The sequence below is a fragment of the Rhinichthys klamathensis genome, unplaced genomic scaffold, assembly GCF_029890125.1.
Source record: "Rhinichthys klamathensis goyatoka isolate OS25496 unplaced genomic scaffold, OSU_Roscu_1.1 h1tg000262l_1, whole genome shotgun sequence".
NCBI lineage: Eukaryota > Metazoa > Chordata > Actinopteri > Cypriniformes > Leuciscidae > Rhinichthys > Rhinichthys klamathensis.
This window is the reverse complement of record NW_026606783.1, coordinates 2,288,373-2,313,441: the sequence shown is the minus strand read 5'-3', so window position 1 is coordinate 2,313,441 and position 25,069 is coordinate 2,288,373. Positions and strand designations below refer to the sequence as shown.

At 43.5% G+C, this 25,069-nt stretch overlaps 1 protein-coding gene across 1 annotated transcript; it reads left to right on the top strand.

Annotated features, from left to right (window-relative positions):
- The first annotated feature begins 239 nt into the window (after positions 1 to 239).
- On the top strand, positions 240 to 1,412 carry s100w (S100 calcium binding protein W). Its single transcript, XM_056267760.1, has 3 exons — positions 240 to 381; positions 759 to 901; positions 1,235 to 1,412. The coding sequence occupies exons 2-3, from the start codon at positions 761 to 763 to the stop codon at positions 1,400 to 1,402; spliced, it is 309 nt and encodes a 102-aa protein (XP_056123735.1). The 5' UTR covers positions 240 to 381; positions 759 to 760; the 3' UTR covers positions 1,403 to 1,412.
- Positions 1,413 to 25,069: the final 23,657 nt, after the last annotated feature.

The following is a 25,069-nucleotide window of genomic DNA, read 5'->3' as shown; positions in this document are numbered from 1 at the left end:
GGGCAACACCCAGAAGAGAGCGAAAGAGTCACTCATGTCCTACTGTGACTCAGATTCCCCATGCAGTCTGACTTGGGAAATACCCAATACGATTTTTTGTTTGTTTATTTACTATAATCAAATTGCATAACCATAGTAAAACACAGCAGAATATCATATTTGAATCTAAAAAGTGTAACAGATTACTGTATTATTTTACAGACCATGCCTCATCCGACTGGATTGGGTGTGCTACGAATCCTACATAGCCCAAGAATGAATCATTCTTCCCACTGTGTGTGCGTGTGTGTGCTGTGGAGAATAAAATCTGTGCTTTAAAAGCAGCAGACGATTTACTCCAACAAAACATCTGCATAACTTCTCTGGAACCACAACACTGAGGTAAGTGCAAGAAAATAAGAAGAGAGAAAGAGAAAAAGAAAGTGCATAAATCAGGAAATATAGAGATACAAAAATAGAGCAGAACAGAAGAAGATTTTAGAAACAGACTAGAGGAATTTACAGCACAATATGATGGATGAAAAAAAATGTTTTAATGCATGACTCTTGTTATTTAACTCAAGTCTTATTTAAAGGGATATATCATTCAAGTTATGTCATTATTTACTCACCATCATGTCATGTGCTTGCAGCAAATATAAATGTGTTGTTTGTTTTGCATTGGCCATATACCTTCTTTATGGTGACTTTAGGATGATAAATGTGCATGAAGAGGTTCTGACTGGCCTTTGTGAACTTCATGAATCTCTTTCTCATAGACATGTCTAAGCTGGAGATAGCCATCGTGGCCATAGTGGAGGTGTTCGAGGGGTATGCAGGAACAGATGAGAAGAAGTCCCAGCTCAGTAAGGCTGAACTCGGACAGCTCATTAAAGCCCAACTGACCAGTCCTGAATTTAAGGTTAGAATGAGAGAGATAGTCATTGGTTGGGGGAAGTATACACCTCCAACATGTTGCAACAAATCTATTGCATAATGCTGTGCAATTACTGTGCTGTAAAGGCTTATTATGGCAACCTTACGGCAACCTGGCATGAGAAGCGTTTACCCAAATAAGTCGTTACACGCATGATGGAAACTCAAAAATATTCCTGCTCTTCATTCCTGCTCTCATTCCTTTGCTAACATACTTTTTAGTATCTCATGCACTGCTGCCCTTCATCATTTTTTTGCAGCTATGAGTGGTATGTAAGTAATAACAGGACTGACATTCCTCCCTCTATGTCTGTCTCAGGATAAAGTGGATCCAGAGAATATTAAGGAGGTGATGGAAGAACTGGATAAGAACCATGATGGAGAAGTGAACTTCCGTGAATTCAGTCAGTGTATTTCTGGTCTAGCCAGGGCCTACTATATGAAGAAGCACGGCAAGGAAAATAGCAGAGGGGGTCAGGATAAGTGAACACACGTCCTTCACACACTTTTCTCACATGCTCAAGTACCTCTCAGTGTCTCACACTGTACTTTTTAATGTTGCCAACAATTTTATATGGTGGAAGACAGAATGGCACAATAAAAAATGGTGTTATGACAGACGTGTGCAAAATGCTTGTCCTCTCTACAGTATTTACTTATAGACATTTTGCAAAAGTGTAATTTATAGTTCTGTGGAAAAACTAATAAAACCCTCTTGTGATCACTCATGTGTACTTCTCAATTTTTGCTCTTCATTTAGTTTTTATATGACATAATATATACCAATTATTGCATTTATTATATCACGTAGGCTAATTATTTTTTAAATCTGCTCAAAAAACTTTATTTAAATCAATGAGTGCATGTTATATTTTAATATTAAATTATTTGTGTATGTTGGGGGGGGGGGCTAAAATAATATATTTATATTATTTATTTACATTATATCACATTTTGGGGGGTAAGATACATTATATAAATATATATTTATGTCAGTTATTGCATGTTATGGTTCTTGTGAAAAAAAAAATACATTGGGACAATATCGGGACAATTAACCTGAATTCACCCTACACTCAAAAACACACGACTGAATCATTAACAGTGCTTCTGCATGATGGAAACATGTTATCTCTACTCAAATCAGGATGAACTTGATTGAATCAAGTTATTTGGACATATAGGCCCGTTCACACCAAGGACGATAACTATACAAATAACTATAAAGAAATTGTTCTAAAAATCATTCTCAGTATTAAAGAATAGCAGACTTCACACCACAGCTAAGGATAACGGCACAGAGAAACGATATCGTTGGAATCCTTTTCAGAATTATTTAATCCATCTGAACTATAAAAGCAGACAGCAAATCAGAATCCATTCTGCTGTAATGAGTTTAAGCATTTAAAGTGACAGACAAGCACACGCTTAGAATAAACAGAACAATATATTTATAGTTATCGTTCTTGGTGTGAATGGGCCTTAAGTTTAAGTCAAGTCAAGTCACCATAATTTGAGCCTATATAGCGCTTTACACAATACAAATTGTTTCAAAGTCAGTCAATAAAATCATCAAATGTGGAAACAAACAGTTCAGTTCAGATATAAAGCAGCTCTGTAGAAAACAGTGATGTTGTCGTCCAGCTCAGTTCTTATCCAATTGTGTCAGTACATCCAAGACAAAAATACTGCAGAATATTAAAGGAGAACTCCGGCGCAAAATGAACCTTTAGTCTAATTACACATTGTTACCTAATCAACCGTTATCTGAGATTTGTTTTCATGATTATCGAATGTAAATAGTTTTATCTCTAAAAACAGTTGAGCCTATAAAGCTAGTATAACGCTAGTATATTGGGCATAGTGTAATGACAAATAAAAATCGCTTGTTAACACCACTAACAAGGCTCAAAATAGCCCCACACTAGCACGGTAGCATAATGAGGGTCCCTACCTTCAAACCGAAGCATTGAGAACTTTGTCAGTGTCCAGCCAGTTTAATAAGAAGATATTGTATACATACAGTCAACTTCGCGTATACAGGCAGAAGCCATCTTTGAAAAACAGTCTCTACCAGTTGATCTACGAACGCCGATCCAAGTGCGCTGGTGAGATGTGAACGAGCTATAAGTTGTGAAAAGGTGAGCGCGAACAGCAGGCTTGGATCGGCGTTCGTAGATCGACTGGTAGAGACTGTTTTTCAAAGATGGCTTCTGCCTGTATACGCGAAGTTGACTGTATGTATACAATATCTTCTTATTAAACTGTCTGGACACTGACAAAGTTCTCAATGCTTCGGTTTGAAGGTAGGGACCCTCATTATGCTACCGTGCTAGTGTGGGGCTATTTTGAGCCTTGTTAGTGGTATTAACAAGCGATTTTTATTTGTCATTACACTATGCCCAATATACTAGCGTTATACTAGCTTTATAGGCTAAACTGTTTGTAGAGATAAAACTATTTACATTCGATAATCATGAAAACAAATCTCAGATAACGGTTGACTAGGTAACAATGTGTAATTAGACCAAAGGTTCATTTTGCGCCAGAGTTCTCCTTTAAGTGTCCCCAACTAAGCAAGCTAAAGGTGACAGTGGCAAGGAACCCAAACATCATTTGACAGAAATGGAGAAAAAACTTTGGAGAAAGCAGGCTCAATCGGGGGATCAGTTTTCATCTGACCAAATGAACCAACATACTGTGGTTTAATTCCAGGCTGCATCCCAAGTCAGATTGTGGATTTGTATCATTCAGAATATTCCATCCAGTTCGTTCTGCTTGAAGACTGGGATACATCACACTGGCATATGTTGGGGAGGAGTCGAAGCTGGCCATAGGGGTCTGTGCAGAGGTCTGCTGCAAGTTTACTTGAGTTTACTCATTTCAACTCATCATAAATATATTTTTGAGTGTATATAAAAAACGTTATAAGAATGCAACAAATATTTTTTCTTCCTTCTAATTGGACTTTTTGTACTCTTGTACTCTATGGCAGTTGACCTACTTCCTCCATGCAAACATGCATGCAAATCTGTTCTAATTGGAGAATCGCTTTGGAACATTATTTGGCACAAATGATTCTGTCACACCTTTTTACAAATGCTGTCTCTGTGAATGTGCAGTAACCTTAAAACAATCTCACAAAATGTTTTAGGTAAAGTTGGCATACCCTATGAAAAAGTCATGTAAAAGTCTGTCTGAAAGAGTCAATTAAATTTACATGAAATATATGCTATATATTAATCAAATTCATTAAAAAAAACAAATGTATGCACAAACACAATTAACCTACCCTACCTTGCCCTATCGTGTATGCATTTCATACAAGCCTAGATCAAACAGAGGTGTGCTGACAGGAGTGCAGGCAGTTTTGTTTGAAGTATCTCATTGACTTATTCAAATTGACGTTTCTGCTGCAATGCAAAGGCAAATAACTCACCCATTTTGATTATAGGCAATCCAGCTTAGCTGATTGTCAGGCGATCAGTCAGTTAGGCTATGTCACATTTACAGACCCAAGATGAAATTTAGGACTGTAATAAAAAAAATCAATATTAAAATTCCCAATATAACAGTCAAAGAGAGCAAGATAATAGATTGTTTCATAATAGCAGCTTTAGAAGGCCTATGTGTATTTCAGGAGAAGGTTTGAACCTGTTTCAGCCATCTGCTACTAATTCCTTTCTCACATTTGTGTATACAAATAGGCTATACCAAACCATTACAACATGTACCTGCACAGAGACAAGAAAAATCCATGTGAAATGCCCCCTAATAGTCGACTAATCATTAGTTGACGAGAAGAGGCTTAGTCGACCAATATTTTAGTTGCTTTGTCACTTAAAAAAAAACACTCCACAGGAAATGGTGAGGTCTCGCAGGCTAATTTGAATTTGAACTTTATTTCTTTTTATTTATGCCTAATATTTCGAATACTAATTCGGACATATTACTCTGTTGGTGTACTGTTTTTCTCATACAGTAAGGAAGTGTCTGTGCGCGCGGTGTGGAAGCTAAGTATAGCACGCTTACTGCATAACATGGAGACGCCAGCGTTTTCCTGATAACAGTGGAAACAATCATTTTTATAAAATAAAGAAAACAAGCAGTTTAGTAAGTGCCCCTCCCCCTCCCCCTCCCTCCCCCCTCTCCCCTCTCCCCTCTGTGGGGCATATGAGTTGTTATCTGGTCGAAGGTATAGGGTAGGCCTACCATTATTACAAACTTTCCGTGCACAAAGATCTTTAATATCCTCCAGTATAGCTCTGTTACCTAAATCCTTGCGATATCACAGTTGTCATTTTCATCTTTGGCAGTGATTTTGCTGTTGCGAGAGGGATGTTGTTGATGTCTTTTGTAAGGTACTTTTGTATTTTTGATGTTTGTCTGTATTTGTCATTTGGTGTTGGCGATGACTGAAGGGTGCCACAGACACAAAAAGAATATCTGAAAGGACAATAAGACTTAAACTTACTAATGGCTGAAATGAACAACTAGTCGACTAAAAAACTTTAATCGGGGGCAGCCCTAAATTAGGATGTAAATGCTTCTTTTTTGCGTTAAAAAACAAAAAACAAAAATGATGAGTATTATTTTGATTTAAAGAAAAACTATTAAAAATAGACAAGAATTTTAGTATGTCTTATTTAATTTGTCTTCCTTTTACTTTAATGGAAGCAGCATTCTCATGAGGTTGTAAAACCTGATGATCATGTTCTAGCATGATTTAAATGTCTGAAGAACATCAAGAGCATGTGACCATTGTACAATAGAGTTAACATAATCAGTGTCACTAATTTATTTTATTAATTCAAAAAGTGCAGAATCTTAAATAGTTATTTTTACATAATAATGTTTATTTCTTTTTTTACTTTTCAGTGTGTTCATAGACATATTAAGCCGCACTATGTATTATATCAATCAATTCATGAAACATGCTGCATGGAAGCTTCCTGCAGGGACACCTGTCTCTCTGCAGTATATTGTTTTTCCCAGAGTGCAGTCCCTGTCCTCCACACCTGTATAGCAGTCTAATGTAAGAGCGGACACACCCACATGTTCCTAAACACACAAAGCACACGAACAGCATCTCGATTAGGCTTGTTTACACAGTACAGATGGCATTTGCTTGGAAGAAATACTCTGCACCCCACATGATGAAACCTGGAAAAAAGTCATAATGTGTATTACACTTGTATTACATTTAAAAGTATATTCTTAGCGAATGCATGAGTGTATTTACTGTGTTGTTGGTGACGAGATTGAGTAGGTGTGTCTAATCTTTCGACTTGTAGTCTACAGTACATTGCATATTCAATTATTAATGTTATAAAGTCGCTAATCTCTTACTGGAAGATCATTTGCTGTAACTCAATGTCAGAACACACTGAGTCTGCAAGAGACTGATTGTTTATGTGAAATGTGAAACAGTCTAGATGATTGCATGAGATGTACAGGCCTGACTTTAAACCGCATTCAAATACTGGCTGGCTGTGACTCATCTTTTGCCCGTTTAGATGCCTGATAACTTGCAGAAAAAAATTCCATAAATCAATTATTTAAATTAAGAAGAGAGCAAAATTCAGAGCTTAAATCCAGTCACTGAAGACTTGATCTTTAATTTGCTGTCCCACCCATGCCATTCCTTTGGCATGATGTAGGTGTGGTGACATGGTGACAGTTTCAATTGTTCAACTTCAAGAACGAACGAAAGAAAAGCCAACTAAACGCAAACAAAGACACTGAACAAAGGCACAGAACAAAGACAGACAGATATAATCATAAAAATCATAATGTTCAGAGGTGATAAATAGAGTTTAAAATGTACATTTACATAAATCCATGAAGCAAAAAAGAATACACCTACAACAACAAAAGTGATTTGCCCTAGAAAGACTGTCACTGTAATAATGCTGTAATATAAAGTTTCAGAGCTGTAATGGGAAAAGTATTACATATACAGATCGAACACTGACCGCAGGCTTCTGACTGGAACATGGATTTGGAGAAGTGAATGGAGGTAATTGGTGCACATAGTGACTGTTCAAGCAGGGCTAGGGCAATAGGGCTTTTCATATTGAAATAGTAAACCCTGGGTCATTCGGAATTCTGGGTTATCTTGCTTCACGTTTCACACTGTTCATAATTTAACCAGGGTTAACAATTAATCCAGGGTACTCATAAGCTGACGTTTCACATTGTACACTCCTAAACCATGGGTTAACAGTTTTATTTGCATATTAGCGATGTCAGTGTCATTGTTTGGATGAACGCAGCACGCAACCTGTTTACATAAAAGCTCTAGCATTGTGCATCCTCATATTGGCAACTGTACTATCGAGTTTATAATGAATGGACATTTCGGACTATAAAAGTAAGAATGAAACGGCCTCTTCTTCACTCAAATTGTTGCATTTTCTGTTAGCATTAGACATTTTTCCTTTCAAATGCTGAATTTACTATACAATACGAAGTGTTTCCTTGACTGTCCAAAGCATTCAAATATGTACGCGATTGGTTGTCTGTTGCTATAGTGTCTATAGCTGTAACATTCTAACACTGCATTGTTTCACACTGCAAGTTTGGCACCACAATCTTAACACCGCAAAAGTTTCATAACCCCGGGTAAAAAATGGTGCTAACCCCCCTTCTAAATTACAAGTGTGAAACGTTCCTTTACCCGGGGTTAAAAGCGGTGTTTAGAGCGATGATAACCCTGGGTTAAAGGGATAGTTCACCCAAAAATGAAAATTAAGTCATTAATTACTCACCCTCATGTTGTTCCAACCCCGTAAGACCTTCGTTCATCTTCGGAACACAAATGAAGATATTTTTGATTAAATTTGAGAGCTGGATCACTGCTAAATAGGCTTCCTAAGGGAGTGAAACTTGACGGCCCAGAAAGTCATAGAAGAAAATGTTTAAATATTCCATGTGACTACAGTGGCTCAACTATAAGTTTATCAAGCGACGAAAATACTTTTTGTGCGGAAAACAAAACAAAAATAACGACTTTATTCGACTATTCCTTTTCTTCCTTGTGGGCCTGAGACGAGAGTTCAAGAGATTTCCACGACGCATGCGCGAGAACTGAACAAGAAGTAGTAGAAGAAGAACGTTCTCTTCTCAGTTCTCGCACATGCATCGTGGAAATCTCTTGAACTCTTGTCTCAGGCCCACAAGGAAGAAAAGGAATAGTCGAATAAAGTCGTTATTTTTGTTTGTTTTTCCGCACAAAAAGTATTCTCGTCGCTTGATAAACTTATAGTTGAGCCACTGTAGTCACTTGGACTGTACACACCAGCTCCAGCTGTACACACCTTCATTTTGCAGACTCTGCAGAGACCTACTAATTGTATGATCATTTTGTACAAAAACACTCAAGTTCCAAATGTAGGTGCTTCTACAGTAAAATAAAATTGTGATGCAGACTGTAATCATCATCACACCATGTCTGTTCGTTTTGCCAGATGAGAACTGGTTTCCCGATTGAGCCTGCTTTCTCCCAAAGTTTTTTCTCCATTTCTGTCACATGATGTTTGGGTTCCTTGCCAATGTCACCTTTAGCTTGCTTAGTTGGGGACACTTAATATTCTGCAATATTATTGACTTGAATGCACTGACACTATTGGATGAGAACTGAACTGAGCTAAACGATGACATCCCTGTTTTCTGCAGAGCTGCTTTACAGCTGGACTCTTCATCATTAATTAACTTTACACAGTTATTAAACTGAACCGAATCAACACTGAACTGAGCTCAGCATGCAGAACAATAACACTATTGTCTCTTTAGAGCTGCATTACAGAAGAATTGAATTCAGTTTGCATCATTGATCATTATTATCCAGTTTATTAAAGCTGCTTTGAAACAATCTGTATTTAAAGTGCTATATAAATAAAGGTGACTTGACAATGTCGGCGTACTTTAGAAACATACTGACTTTCACTGTGCAAAAATGGATCACATGGTATAGCCAGAGCCATAGAGAGAAAGAGTTGCGACACTCCCATAGACCGCCATAGGAACTTTGGAATGCGGAAGTAACGCGTGTCGTGGAGCAGCCAATAGTTCCAAACACTGATAGTTCCAGCATTGAACACCATTCATTTCCAGTGCTTCCGAAGTACGCTCGCTGGTAAATTAATGAAATTACTGTTTTTTTTTTTTATTACTTTTACACACATTAGCCGACCTCTCGTGAATCTAGTCTGTAGTTATATTTTATGTAGCCAGTTTTAGTAAATGTTTATTGGAAGATAATATGTTAATTGCAGCGATAGCTTACGTGACCAACACTTCACTAACGTTAGCTAACTTACAGTAACCTGATGTAATGTATATAATATATAATATTTTTAATAATATTTTATATGTATGTATAGGCCTATATATATATATAGCCTATATATAATATTATACACACACACACACAATTCATTTATTTAAATGGGTTAGGGTTATGCATATATGTGCTTATATGTATTTAGGAACATAGTTAATTCACTCATTAACTATCTCTCCGGTTTAATTTTATGAAGAATATTTTTCGGTTGAATATTTACCGAACATTGCTGTATATAGTCGGTGCTTTCTACGTTATGGGAGCAGTCTATTTCCCTCCTAAATCATTCATTTGTACATGCACAGCATAATTATTTATATTTTATGGTGGTTGGAGTTCTGAACGGACTGCAGACCTCTTTGCGTGATCACGAAGGTAGGCTAATGGCTGAATCGGAATTTATAAGCAAGATCATGGGAATCAATAGCCTAATACAGCCCAGTTGTGCTAAAATAAATATCATGAGACGTCCATCATCAGATGAATGACATGGAAAAGTTAAGTTAGAGCCGCTAAAGCCAGTGCTACTACCCATCCGAACATGAACAAGCTTTTCCCTCCAAAAATATAGCCTAAAACTTATCTAAGTTGTCACCCTGCCTCTCCAAATGCAAAACTGACATTAACAAAATGCAATAACAGCTTAAAAAGTACTTGGGTGTGTGTTTTATTTGATATCTACCGTTTAATAATGCAATCGCTGCTGTCTGTCCATAGGAGAACATGACAGCCCGCGTATGTTTTGGAACTATTGGGGCTTACATGAACCACGTGCCAGCCGTCGCGGCGACATCAAAGCGTGTCGCAACTCTTTCTCTCTACGGCTCTGGGTATAGCAAGCCAAAAAAACCATGCATCCTGTGGAAAGTTTAAAATGGGTTGCTGACTTTGCGGTAAGTTTAGTGAGAGATGACTGCATGATCAAAGTTAAATTAACCAGGGACAATGGTGGAGATGAGAAACACAGATAAACCTCAATACAACACTACCTCAGTCACGCTCATAGGTCACGCTCACAAACAACACACACTCACACTTTTGGCTGTTCTCTAAAAAGCGTGATTGGTAGTCAACTGCTTTCCAAATAGATAGTATTTTAGATAAAAGGGAATAAATGGGGTTAATTTAATTTGTTTGGGGGACAAATTGGACAGTTTGTTACAGGTAAATGTGTCTGAACAAAGACAATTAAACAGTTCTCATCTGACTTTTTTAAAAATTCCAATTGATTAGAATGTTATTCAATATTCTTTATCACCATATGGCACAGAACAGTTTCAGTGTGTGTCAGTTGATACGGTTACAGTTTGTATTGCAGCGTGATGCAACAAAATCAGGATTAGGCATACGTAACCTTGGTGATGCAAGAGTTTGGACGATGTGCTATGAAGGATGATCACATCATGAAGGTAATCATACCGTGCTAAACCATGCTCATGTGGAAATATAACTGGAAACGTTCCTCACCATGTGAGGATGCTCTGTGTAGTGTAGTGGGTAGGTGCTAGGGCTCGGGTCTTAATATGATTGTTGTAGTGGACATTTAAGTCCTTTTCTATCGACATCCACATAATACTGTTAAAATATTTCAATAAAATTCATCAATTCATTGATTCTCCCATTTAAAATCTGATACAAGGCTAATCAGTGACGATGACAAGGATGACAGTTTTTCCGGTGACGCTGCATCCGACGACTGGCCGGGTTCGTCGTTCGACCCCGCGCCATCGACATTAGCGGGCACGAGCGCGGGCTCCAGCATGGACTCGGAGATCGTCCGCATCCTGTCTAAGGCCGTGGAAGACCTCGGGCTCGATTGGTCTTCCCCGGAAGAACCCGCCCGCAGCCGACTGGACGAGTGGTTCCTGCAGGGGCGCCGACAGGCCCCTCGGCAAAGGCCCTCCCCCTTCTTCCCGGAAGTTCACGACGAACTCACGAAGTCGTGGAAAGCCCCGCACTCCGCTCGCCTGAAGCCTTCTTTTTCTTTGTCGCTCTCCTCTGTGGACGGCGCGAAAGAAAGAGGCTATGAGGGGACTCCGCCCCTCGAGGAGGCTGTGGCCAATCATCTGTGTCCACCCTCCAACGCTGGATGGAAAGCTAAAGCTTCTCATCCCTCGAAGCCTTGCCGGTCTACGTCAGCTCTCGCTGGTCGCGCATACGCCGCTGCCGGCCAAGCTGCATCAGCGCTTCACTCTATGGCTGTCCTCCAGGTGTTTCAAGCTAAACTTCTCCGCAGTATGGACGAGTCTGGACCCGATCCTGAGGCATTTAAGGACCTACGCAGCGCCACTGACATAGCGCTGCGAGCTACAAAAGCCACCGCCCAATCCATCGGCCGTGCTATGGCTAACCTGACTGTCCTTGAGCGCCATCTGTGGCTGACGCTAACAGAGATGAAGGATGCAGATAAGGCGCCATTTCTCGACGCGCCTATCTCACAAAGCGGCCTGTTTGGACCAGCGGTGAAGGAGTTCGCCGAGCGCTTCACCGAAGCCCGTAAGGACTCGCAGGCTATGTGTCACTTCCTGCCCAAGCGATCTAGCTCATCGCAGAGCCGCCAAAGGCCGCCTCAGCAGCAGCGAGCTAAGACGGCGCCTCCCGTCTCTCAGCCCAGACCTGAAACGGATTTTCGACGCCGCTCGCGCTCTGCCAACAGGAAGCAACCGCCCGAGCGACGGGGACCTCGGCCCAAGATTGTGCTGAACCCAGAGCCTCGTAAGTCCTCCTAGCTACAGGGAGAAAAAGGGGGAGCGCGTGTCTCGCAATAGCCGGACCGTTCTCTCCAAAACGTCTAAAGCATTACCCAGTCCCCTTACAGGCGGCTGGAAATGTCTATACAGCAGCCAATGTGCCAGCCACACAGCTCGCCCACCTGCAAACAAACGCCGTTTTTACGGCGACACACAGAAATCACATAAAGAGCTATTTTCTGCCTGTGTCATTAAAGGGTCACGTGTCCACACCAAAGTGCGCATTCCCACATATCAAAACTGTCAACGCAGTGCCAAATGTTTTCCCAGTTCAAGCTGGACGCCCCATAAAAGTAGATTGTGTGCCAACTGTCACGGATGCACCACTACACATAAGCACTGTTCCCACAGTTATAAACACTTCCCCAGTAAAAGCGGGAAGTTTTATAAGAGTGGCGCGTGTGCCCACTGTTATGCATGCACCCCAACTCACAAACACTGTTTATATGACCAAAAACCTCCCGCCACAAGCGGGAAGTTTTATGAAAGTGGCGCGCGTGCCTACCACAGTTTATGCACCCCCACCCATAAGCACTGCCCATACAGTGTTAAACATTTCCCCATCTCACTCTGTGAGTATTACGGCGAGCGTGCCTGTAATCTCACACGCACCCCTGCACTCAACATTCAGCAAAGCTGCTCAGCGCGCGCCCGCGCCGCTGAGAGCTGTAAGCTCGACATTAGCACAGAGCGATTCGCTGGCGGGAGCCATACGTCACTGCGACACGCCCCCAGCCAGCATTCAGCCCATATCTGTGCAAGCGAAAGCTTGGGAAAATGTCCCCGACATGCCGAAATGGGTTTTGAACATAATAAAACACGGTTACTCGCTTCAATTCGCTCGCAGACTGCCCGCTTCACAGCAGTGGTCGAGACGAAAGTGAGAAAAGATGTTTCACATGTTCTACGCACCAAGATGCTCAAACTGATAAAGAAAGGCGCTATAGAGACAGTCCCTCCCTCTATGAGCGAGGCAGGTTTTTACAGCCGCTATTTTCTCGTCCCGAAAATGCATGGCGGTCTCCGCCCCATTCTAGATCTCAGACATCTGAACAAAGCTTTAATGATTCGCTCGTTCAGAATGTTAACGACCAAACATATCCTCGCGCAAGTTCGCCCAGGGGATTGGTTTCTATCACTGGATCTGAAAGACGCTTACTTTCACATTCCGATAGCGCCTCATCACAGGCCTTTTCTGAGATTCACTTTCGAGGGACAGTCATACCAGTACACAGTACTACCATTCGGCCTGTCACTGGCACCCCGTACATTTAAGAAATGTATGGATGCAGCACTTTCCCCCCTGAGACAGCGGGGAGTGCGAATACTAAATTATCTCGACGATTGGCTAATCCTAGCACAATCAGAGAGCCAGTTAGTGACACACAGGTCTTGGATTATCAGTCATCTAGATCGCCTGGGTCTAAGAATCAATTTTGCAAAGAGCATGCTATCCCCCAGCCAGAATATTTCTTTTCTGGGAATAGTGCTAGACTCAGTGCAGATGACGGCGTGCCTCTCGTCATCGCCTTGCAACATCGTTCAGAGCGGGTGCGCGCGCCCCCGTCAAGCGATTTCAAAGGATGCTCGGTCTCATGGCCTCAGCATCAGCTGTACTCCAGCTAGGATTGTTGCACATGCGTCCTCTCCAACGCTGGCTCAAAAGCCGTGTCCCCACTCACGCGTGGCGCTCGGGCCACTTTTTAATCAGAGCGAATCACGGCTGCATAAAAGCCCTGACGCCCTGGAAAGCTGTCGACTGGTATCAGTCCGGCGTGAGTTTGGGCGTGAACACAAGGAGAAAAATGATCACGACAGATGCCTCCAAAATAGGCTGGGGGGCCCTTTACGAGGGCAGGCCTGTCTCCGGCTTGTGGTCAAACCCGGAGAAGCGCCTACATATAAACTGTCTGGAATAGAAAGCGGTCGCTTTGGCTCTCAGAGCCCTGCTCCCGTACCTGAAGGACGAGCACGTCCTAGTCCGAACGGACAACATGACGGTAGTCTCGCATATAAATCGTCAGGGTGGACTCAGATCGAGCTCCCTGCACTCGATGGCCAGGGAGCTCCTCCTATGGTCCCAGCGCAACCTGCGCTCGCTGAGAGCAGCGCATGTGCCAGGTGTTCTGAACCAGGGAGCGGACATGCTGTCCAGAGACAAGGTTCTCCCAGGAGAATGGTCTCTCCACCCCCTGACGATTCAGTGGTTATGGCAAACCTTTGGCAGAGCAGAGGTCGACCTCTTTGCCTCCAAGGAAAATGCGCACTGCCCTCTCTTCTTTTCAAAGAGCACAGACACGCTCGCCCAAGTCTGGCCGAGCCGCCCGCTGTATGCCTTCCCTCCGGTCGCGATGCTACCTCAGGTCATCGGCCGGATCAGGGAGGAGAAATGTGCAGTGCTCCTGGTAGCCCCACTCTGGAAGAACCAGACGTGGTTTCCAGAACTGATGCAGATGATGCAATCTGCCCCATGGCCGATTCCACTGAGGCTAGACCTCCTCAGGCAGGCCAACGGGATGATCCTCCATCCCCGCCCCGATCTGTGGGCCCTCCATGCGTGGCCCCTCAACGGGTTCCCGGGAACCTCCCCAGTGGAGTGTTAAGAACCATCACTGAGGCGCGAGCGCCCTCTACGAGGCGCTTATATGCCCAGAAATGGAAGGTGTTCAGTGACTGGTGTAAATCCAGGAACCTGAACCCTGAGACATGCGAAGTACCGAGTGTGCTCGTTTTCTTACAAGAGCTGTTGGAGGCAGGCCGCACCCCCTCCACGCTTAAAGTATATGTGGCTGCCATAGCGGCATCGCACGACCCTGTGGAAGGACGCACACTAGGGAAAAACTACCTAGTCGTTCGTTTCCTGAGGGGCGCCAGGAGGATGAATCCCCCACGCCCCCCCTCGGTGCCGATCTGGGACCTGGCCACGGTCCTGGACGCACTCAAGCGTGCCCCGTTCGAACCCCTCCGAACTGTGCACCTTAAACAGCTCTCGCTCAAAACTGCTCTCTTGCTGGCTCTCGCCTCGGTCAAGAGAGTGGGCGACCTGCACGCGCTGTCATCAAGCGCTGCCTGCCTGGAGTTTGGACCTAACGACAGCAGGGTTGTCCTCAGGCCAAAACACGGGTATATTCCAAAGGTGCTCTCTACACCTTTCAGAGCACAGGTGATATCTTTGGCCGCGCTTTCGTCTCCAGCAGACGAAAGCGACGCTGATTTACTCTGCCCGGTCAGGGCGCTCAGAGTATATTTGGAACGTTCTGCCCTGTTCAGACAGACAGAGCAATTGTTCGTATGCTTTGGCGGCCGCACCAAAGGTCTCGCTGTTTCAAAGCAAAGAATATCGCGCTGGATAGTGGATGCTATAGCGCTGGCTTATGAAGCCAAGGGCCTTCAGTGCCCCTTGGGCATCAGAGCTCACTCTACGAGAGGCATGGCCTCCTCGTGGGCGTGGTCGAGTGGGATACCCATTCAAGATATTTGTGCGGCAGCAGGCTGGGCCTCACCGTCAACATTTATCAGGTTTTATAACCTACAGGTCCCCTCATTGCACTCTAACATACTGTCGGTCTAACTATGCATAGGCTGGGGTGTGTACATGCTGAGCACTGTCTCCTCCCTCATAGAATCCGTCTCTGACTGATGTAGAGGATTTTTCATGCATGACAGTACATAAAAATGTGCTTGTGTGTTTCTCTGGACGCCCATTGGGCCGTTCCACGTTGTCCTTTATAAAGCCCGCCTTCGGCTGGCTCGTTGGATAATTACTTTGCTTAAAGGCTCAGGCATCTGCCTTCGGCTTAATAGAGCGAAGTCAGCACGCACAACGTTTTACATGGCGTTCCCATAGCGTAAGCTACTTACGCAATAAGAGGAACCTCTCGAAAGGGAACGACTCGGTTACTAACGTAACCTCGGTTCCCTGAGAAGAGGGAACGAGTATTGCGTAAGCTGCCGTGCTTGTGCTTGGTCAGTTTGCTTCAGTCGATTGAACCTAAAGAACTCAGACGACGGGGCGCCCAAAATATAGCCCTTGGCCACGCCCATCTTGGCGGGCTCTGACGCGCGTGGGCGCGAAGCACGCTCATTGGAAGCGGGTTCAGAGTCGCCCCGTCATAGGTTCGTGCAGTTGCGCAGCACAGCCAATGACCGAGCTGCCTCGCTCATTGCTGTATGCTGTGCAGCTGCAATGCGTTTTACATAAAGACTTCAATATTTCTCGAGAAAAGGAGTTTTCCCATAGCGTAAGCTACTTACGCAATACTCGTTCCCTCTTCTCAGGGAACCGAGGTTACGTTAGTAACCGAGTCGGTCTTATGTGTCATACTCAGTATAATGTTCAGTGTGTAACTGTTTTATTTGTCTCAATCTGATTGTAATGCAGCATTTCAGTTCCAGCGGCGTACCCTTTATAAGCTGTGCAAATTACAAAAGCAAAACTTCATTTGACTTTATTTCACTTGAGACAAACCTCATTTTTAGTGTACTCAAGAGCAGAGAAAACATAATGGAAGCACACAAGAGAGTAGAAAACAGCACATGACAAGCAGCTTAAAGCTGGAGGATTTCCTCTGTAAAGTTTACTATGCCAGTGTGCCAGAGTGGAGAAGCTGGCAGCAGGAAAACATTTTCTTTTATCAGCCCACAGAGAGAGAGAGAGAGAAAGGGCGAGAGAGGAGGAAACAGAGAGACAAAGAGAGACATGGGAGGTGGAGGCCAGTGTGAACATTCTGTGTGATTTTCCATTCTGATGTACAAAAGAATAGAAGTTAAATAAGAAAACACAAAGCGTTTCCTACAGGAAACATCAATACATGCACACAAACACTACCTATAGCTAACAAAAATATGTTCTGGGAACGGTTTTCTAACATTCCCACAAAGTTATTTCTGTCATGACAACTCTCGGAGTGTTTGGCATGGTAACGGATATGACAATGTTGACATGTTTGGTTTAGAAATAGATCTGCTACGCTGCTGCTGCTGTTGGTTATTGCTGCTGCTGCTGCTGCAGAGCAAGACATGCTGCTGCTGTACAAAACACCATACATGAATTACAATAGCAGATCTTATCAGGTGTAATGATGTTTGATTCTTGAACAAATCGTTCTTTTGAGCCGGTTCTCAGGAAGTAACCGATAGAGTAGCTTCACTAATTTAACTGAATCGAACTTTAGATCCGGGTTGATGACCCAAGACGCACAGCCAAAGTAGCACGTCCGACTCAAAAAGAACCAACTGAGCCGGTTTAACCAATGTCGAAGTTTTCCGATGGTTACAGAGGAGCTCATCCTGATGAGTGAGTTTACGATACTATGCCAGCCTGAGTCACATACTGGAAATATGCTAAAACCTGCAAAAACCTTCTGTTGTGAGATACATTTTACTATAGTTTATTGTGCATGCAGATCATATTTTATGTTGTGTTTGTAAAATCAAGGAGTTTATAAGACTGGATTATTCTTTCTGTATACTTTAGACATGTAGATCATATCCATGTTTGTGCATCAATGCGTGTTGTAATGTGTGCTGTAGGTGAGAAGCTTTTAGGAATCTTATCCAAGATGTAGGCTCTTTAATATTGGTCAGACGTATCCGACATAAAGGATCCGCAAATGAAACTGTGACCACAAACACCATTAACTTAGAGTACGTTCACAGGACAACGGTATGCTTATTTTTCAATTGAGAAGTTTTTCAACTTCTTTTCAACGCGTACGACGCCATTGTCAAAACGTTCCCCATTTACACGGATACACGAAAACGACTAAAAACGCTGTATTCTGCTGCCAGGCCATTAGATGGCGATGAAACACTACAGATTTAACATGTAATACGCATGTGCATGATGTCATTGTTTTCACAGATTCGCAGTTTTGTTGTTTACATGGAGACCGGTTTCAAAAACTTGTACTTTTGACTTAATTTGAATGTTTCCTTGATATAACATGACACTGAGTTGTTAGAAAAGAAATGTGTTGTTACATAATTGCAAATGATGTAAGGAACCGATGAATCATTATTTTGAACCGGTTCATTAAAACAAACTGTCCGAAAGCACTGGTTCGCGGAAATGAATCAGACTTTACATCATTATACAGGTGGCACTGGGGACAGTGGAGGGTTTCTGAAAGCGTGCTGCAATGCTGGCCAAGTATTTGAAGGTTGAGCAGCGAGCTCATTGGCTACTGATACAGCAGGAACCAATCAGCTGTGCCTTAAAGAGAATGATGTGATTGCAAGCAGATCGAGTTAATAAGGACCTATCAGTGTGCCGTCAAGAGAGACAGAACTTTGTATGAAAACGTTATTTCTGAATATTTTAGAGAGTTCAAACGCATCCAGGTTTTAAATTGTTTTAAGAATGTATTTTTTTCTTGGTTATATAAACGTTAGAAAAAACATAAATGTTTTCTTTTATCATATACATTTTGCGAGTATTATAGGAATGTTACTTTTGAATGTTCTCTGAACCATCTGAAACAAAGTAAGTAGTAACGTTTAAAAAACATTAGACTAACATTCAAACAAAATGTTTCAGAAAAACATTTATAAATAACATTTTTATGATAATGTTTTGATAAAGTTATTAAAGACCAGATAACTTTGAACGAATGTTCTATTTACGTTACTGGAAGAACTTTGTTCATAACTTTGAAATAACCTTGCCAAGAATGTTCTGAGAATGTTCACTGTTAGCTGGATATCTACTTTTTGATTCATTCATTTAATATTATACAGAAGAAAAGGCCAGAAGGTTCAGTGCAGCTCTCCGGTCTACAGCAATCTGTTTTTTCACAGAGATGTAAAGTCGTACTCGGTTACCTAACGTAACCTCGGTTCTCTCTAGAGAGGGAACGAGTATTGCGTAAGTTTAGCTTACGCTACGGGTAAAGTTCATCTTTGCTCGAGATATTGAAGCCAAAATTATCCTTAATTTTGTATATATTGTCAACGCAGTGCAGCAGCTGCAGACCTAGAACAGGCTGTCTAGCGTGCTCATTGGCTGCCTTGCGGCAACTGCAGCAGCCTACCAGTGAGCCTGGCGTGACATCACGCCCAATGGTGGCGCTTTGCGCCCATTACGCATCACAGCCCGCGCAAAGGGGTGTGGCTTAGCATATAAAAGCGGGGCTCAGAAGCTGCTTCCCTGGTTTTCATGATCTGAAGCGAAAATCGCTCGAAGCGCTAGCACGGCCGGTTACGCAATACTCGTTCCCTCTCTAGAGAGAACCGAGGTTACGTTGGGTAACCGAGTACGTTCTCTTACGAGAGGTTCTCTCGTATTGCGTAAGTTTAGCGTACGCTACGGGAACACTTTGTCAACGCCGTGCGCGCCCAGCATCCACTCTATGAGTCCCAACCCGGGGAACATTGAAAGTGGGAAATTCAGGTTCACTCCTGGATCTGACACCGCCCTGGCGGTTCACGTAGGACATAAACGACATGTTGTCCGAGCGGACCGCCAGCATCTCCAGACAGTTTATGTGAAGGCGTTTCTCTTGGTCTGACCACAGGCCAAAGACCGGTCTGCCCTCGAAAAGGCCGCCCCAACCTGAGTTGGAGGCGTCTGTCGAGATGATTTTCCGGTGGGAAATCGCTCCCATTGTCACCCCCTGCTGGTACCAATTGGCCGCTAACCAGGGCTGCAGAGCTGAAATGCAGCTCTGAGATATCCTGATCCGCTTGTAGCCACCCGTCCACCCCTGACGGGGTACGCGGGCGTTCAACCAGCGTTGTAGCAGTAAGCCCAGCTGAAGCACTGCTGCAGCTGAGGCAATACAGCCCAGCATCCTCTGAAATTTTTTCAGGGAGGTGGTTCTGCCCTTCTGGAAAGAGGCAGCTAGGTGTCGAACACGGCGCGCGCGCTCTGTCGACAGCTGAGCCTTCATAGCCACAGAGTCCAGTTCCAACCCTAAAAAGGAGATTGACTGGCTGGGCCGTAATGAGCTCTTGGTCCAGTTGACCGTGAGGCCCAATCTTTCCAAGTGACTGAGAAGCATAGTTCTGTGAGATTCTCTGACTGTGCTAGAATCAGCCAGTCGTCCAAGTAGTTCAGAATTCGCACACCCTGACACCTGAGGGGGGCGAGCGGCGCGTCCATGCACTTCATAAATGTACGGGGTGCCAGGGACAGGCCGAACGGGAGGACGGTATACTGATATACCTGGCCGTCGAAGGCGAATCTCAAGAATGGCCTGTGACGGGGTATAATCTGTGTCTGAAAATACGCGTCTTTCAGATCGAGAGATATAAACCAGTCCTTCGGGCGAATTTGCACGAGGATCTGCCTGGTTGTAATCATTTTGAACGGTCTCCTCATGAGAGCTTTGTTCAAAAATCTCAGATCTAATATAGGCCTCAGGCCTCCGTCCTTCTTCGGTACGAGAAAATAACGGCTGTAAAAGCCTGACTCGCTCAGAGAAGGCGGCACCGATTCTATAGCTCCTTTGCACAGCAGTTTGGCTATTTCTGCGCAAAGTAGATGTGCTACTTTCGCGCTCACTGTCGACTCGGTCCGAGCGTGAGAACGCGGGGGACGGCGAGCGAACTGTAGTGCATAGCCCTGTCTTATTGTGCTTAGCACCCACTCTGAAACCCCTGGAATGGCTTCCCATTCTTGTGCATGTGTGGCCAGGGGGAGAATGGCCTCCGGGTTCCGGTCGCCGCACTCTGTGGGCTTCGGGAACTGAAAAGGAGATGTGGGCGCGGTGCGCGCGCCCTCGGTGCTTGGATAAAGCGGCTTAACCGTCTCTTCTCCCTTGGTGTTAGGAGGGCTTCGCTTGCTCGGATTTCAACACAATCCTCGGCCGGGGTCCCCGCGGGGGAGGCGGCCTGTGGCGGCTGTCCGAGCGCGATCTAGGGCGGCCGCCCTGTCGACGCTGCGAAGCGGCAGTGAGTGAAGCTTCTAGCAGGCGGCTAGCACGTGAGCGGCCTGTGGCTGAGCTAGAGCGTCGTGGCAGAAACAAATTCATGGCCTGCGAGGTCTTCTGTACTTCGGAGAAGCGATCCACGATGCCGTTGACCGCTGGGCCGAAGAGACCGGTAGGGGAGAGCGGCGCGTTGAGGAAAGTGGCACGCTCAGACTCCCTCATGTCTGCGAGCGTCAACCAGAGGTGCCTCTCTGTGACGGTTAGCGCAGCCATGGATCTGCCGATGGCCTGAGCTGGGTCTTTGTAGCACGGAGGGAAAGGTCCGTCACGCTCCTTAAATCAGCGATCGCAGCTAGATCCGAGCCCTTCTCGTCCCATTCGCGGAGGAGGTCGGCTTGCAGGATCTGCAGAACAGCCATAGAGTGCAGGGCGGAAGCAGCCTGTCCGGCGGCGGAGAAGGCGCGGCCGACGAGAGCTGATGTGGTCCTGCAGGCTTTAGAGGGGAGCGCAGACTTTGAGCGCCATCCAGAGGAGGGCGGGCAAAGGTGCGCTGCTACCGCTTCTTCCACTTAGGGGATGGAGTGTTTGCCCTGAACAAGGGTCGCCATGGACAGCCCTTCGCAGTGCATGCAGCCTCCTGACGAAAGTGCGAGGGCTGCGTGGTCCTGGCCCAGGCAGAGAGCGTAAATCACGTGGCGGTCTCCGGCGCTGAGAGGGGCTCGGCACGAGCCACAGGACGTGCGAGGCATTCTTAAAAGTAACAGTAAATTAGTAACAGTGTTTGTCGCAGCGGCGAGCACACACAGACACAGTAATAACAGTGACAAGAGCAGAAAAGGATATATGTCGCCGGATAGCGTTGCTGGCTCGGAAAGGCTGAAGGCGGCGAGAAGTCGACCGGCTTCCTCAGGCGCTTTCCTCTGCTGGCAGTCACTGGTTTCGACGGCGGTGGCTTCTCTCAGATCCAGCGGAAATGAAGAGCTTCGCTGAAGAGATGAAAAATCAGGGAAGCAGCCTCTGAGCCCCACTTTTACACGCTAAGCCACACCCCTTTGCGCGGACTGTGACGCGTAGTGGGCGCGAAGCGCCACCATTGGGCATGACGTCACGCCAGGCTCACTGGTAGGCTGCTGCAGTTGCCGCAAGGCAGCCAATGAGCACGCTAGACAGCCTGTTCTAGGTCTGCATCTGCTGCACTGCGTTGACAATACAAAATTAAGGATAATTTTGTCTTCAATATCTCGAGCAAAGATGAACTTTACCCGTAGCGTAAGCTAAACTTACGCAATACGAGAGAACCTCTCGTAAGAGAACTCACTGATACCTCTAAAATTCACACCAGTCCAGGCCTCATCACACACACACACACACACACAGCTGCGTGACATGGTTGGATGCTTCCCTTCATAGGGCTTTATTAGAAATGTTTTAGATAACTGTCTGAGTCACACAAGCAGCCCCTCTGTAATTAACTTGTGATGAAAGAAGTCACTTTGTGCTTCCCTTTGCAGCTGATCGGATGGTACTCTTTTTTCTTTTACAATCATCATTGTTTGAATTGTTAGGCTGATCTGAATTCATGCAATGATCTCCTTTTAGTTGGTACTCTGGGAAATGGCTCTCATTGAAGAGAACTACAGGATAAGAAATACAAGTGTTGACTAGTTGTCACACTGAATATTCGTCAAGGTAGGGTTATGTTTAGGCACAAACCTTATGTCACGCTGGGTTGCAAACACGGAAAACATAAGGCAGGATTTGAGCACAGCAGAATATTCTTTAACTCAAAATAACACTTCATATACTCGGGGAAACAAAACAAGGATAAGTAACAACCCAAATAATGTGAAAACAAAGGGCAATGAAACACATGGAGATAATCAAAGAAACTCCAAACAGGTGTGACTCAAATCAGAAATCAGGGCAACAAACACGGTAATCAAACATGCAGGCGGGAAAACTAGAACAAAGGAAATGCACAAAACACAGAAAAACAGAACATAACCCTTTCTTTCAAATCTAAAACAATTATAAAATACAAAATAATTCACAAAACAGCAAACACATAGAAAATAGCATACTAAAGAATCAAACCATTTTTGGCCAAAAAAATATAATTAATAAATTGCATAAATAGTTTTTTTTTTACATTTAAATTACGTTAAAACTTGCCTCAACCTAACTTTTATGAAAAGGGCATTTTGCCAACTTCCCTGTGTGACACCTTGATCAGGTCTCTCTTAAAGGCAGCTTAAGATATTATGTAAATTAGTGTGAGCTTTAAAAAAATTATGTTTCAACATGTTGTGTTTGACATAAAGACTGCTTGTTCATTATGGCAGGAAAAAAGATAAATCTCTTCTGTTAAACTAACATCTTTTTCCAATTTTGCTTAAAGTTCTCATTAGTGATGCAGATGTCTGTATTTAATATAGGAATGGGAAGGGGAGGGGGAGGGATATTCATTTTGTTTGTCATGATGTGTGTGTGTGTTTTGTATGCTAGCTATGTCAACACAGTATAATAAGTGGTTCATGTCAACTGTAGCTAATCAGAGCAAAGATAATGTCTTTTGACTTGCAGGAAAGTCTTGTTTTCATATCTATACACAATAACTTTCTTCTTTTTTCTTGACATGAAAAGTGAATGAGTTTGTACCATGCTTTTGTGCACATTTATTCATAACTTCAATGAAAGGCCAACCTCCTGCCACAACAAGTATTTCCGCCATGTCCTGTCCTCTCATGTTCTCATCCACGCTTACACACTGAGTCTGAAGCCGACCCTAACTAACACTCGTGGTCAAAATGGCGCCAGGGAGGTCCCACTTACTCAGAGAATGTTTTCGATGGTGACTCACGAGGAAACTGGCCACATAGTGCATGAGATTTAATCACAACCTCTTGTTTGTCTTCTCCCAGCTGCTGCATCAAACTTGCCTTTGTATGAACACGTGAGCATGTGTGTATGTTTCTCACTCATTTAAAGGAACAGATCACCAATGAAAATGATTTATCAACTCTTTCTTGTCATCCCAAACCTGTATGACTTTCTTCTGCAGAACACAAAAGAAGATATTTTAAAGAATGGTGAGTAGATGATGACAAAATTGCTGTTTTTTAGTGGACTATCCCTTTAAGGGAAATAAACAGCACACCAAAAAAGTTAAATGTATTAACGTGCACAAAGAACAACTGTGGTAAAAAAAGCAAGAAAAAAAAGCTGAAATTCTACTCGAATGAGTCACCATCACTATTACATAAAGACAGAGGTTAAATGAGGCCAGTCATCTCCTCCGCCTACTTCCCCCCCTTCTCCCTCCCTGACTTCTCTTATTTCTAGCTCTGTCTTTAAATCGGTCACTGGTCCTGAAATACCAGTACTTTTGAATGCTTTTCACATGAACTTTCACTATTTTGGCTTGACGCAATGTCCCTCCCCTTTTCCCTTATTCTCTCTATTCCCATCTATTTCTTTATTCACTTTTTCAGCAGTTTGTTGCTATAAATAAAAGCTGCAGCTAGTGTACAACAAGTGTAAGGCCACGCTTCCGCATCACAGCTGTAAAACAGGATACACATTATACTGTGCCATCTAGCATTCATTCAAATCAGAATGAATGCTATTTTTGCTCTTTTTTTTATACAGTATTCCTTATTTCTCCTCTTATTTAGTATTTTGTGTGACTAGTTTTGTTTGGCTGTGCACTGTCAGAAAAAAAAGTACATTATTGTCTCTTTAGGGGTACAACATCTTGTCATTAGGACAATACCCACAAAGAAATACATTTGTACCTTATCTACTCCTAAAGTGTTGATATCAGTACCTTAAAGGGATAGTGCAGATTGTAAAGAACTGTTTTTGTTCATTCAATGAAAGTCAATGAAAGTCAATTAAAGTCAATGGGGTCCAAAACAACATTGGCACTCACTGACTTCCACTGTATCTACAAAAAAAAAAAAAAAGAGAGAAAGAAAGTCATACAATTTTGGAACAACATGAGGATGAGTAAATTATGACAGAATTTTCATTTTTAGATGTACTGTCCCTTTAAGACTCTAATATGTACACTTTAGGGTAGATTAGGTACAAAGGTGAGGATACTGTCCCGGTGACAATACTTTTTTTTTGCACTTTTTGCACTTTTTTCCTGTTGTTTTTAATAATCACAATAATCCTGTGCATTTAAA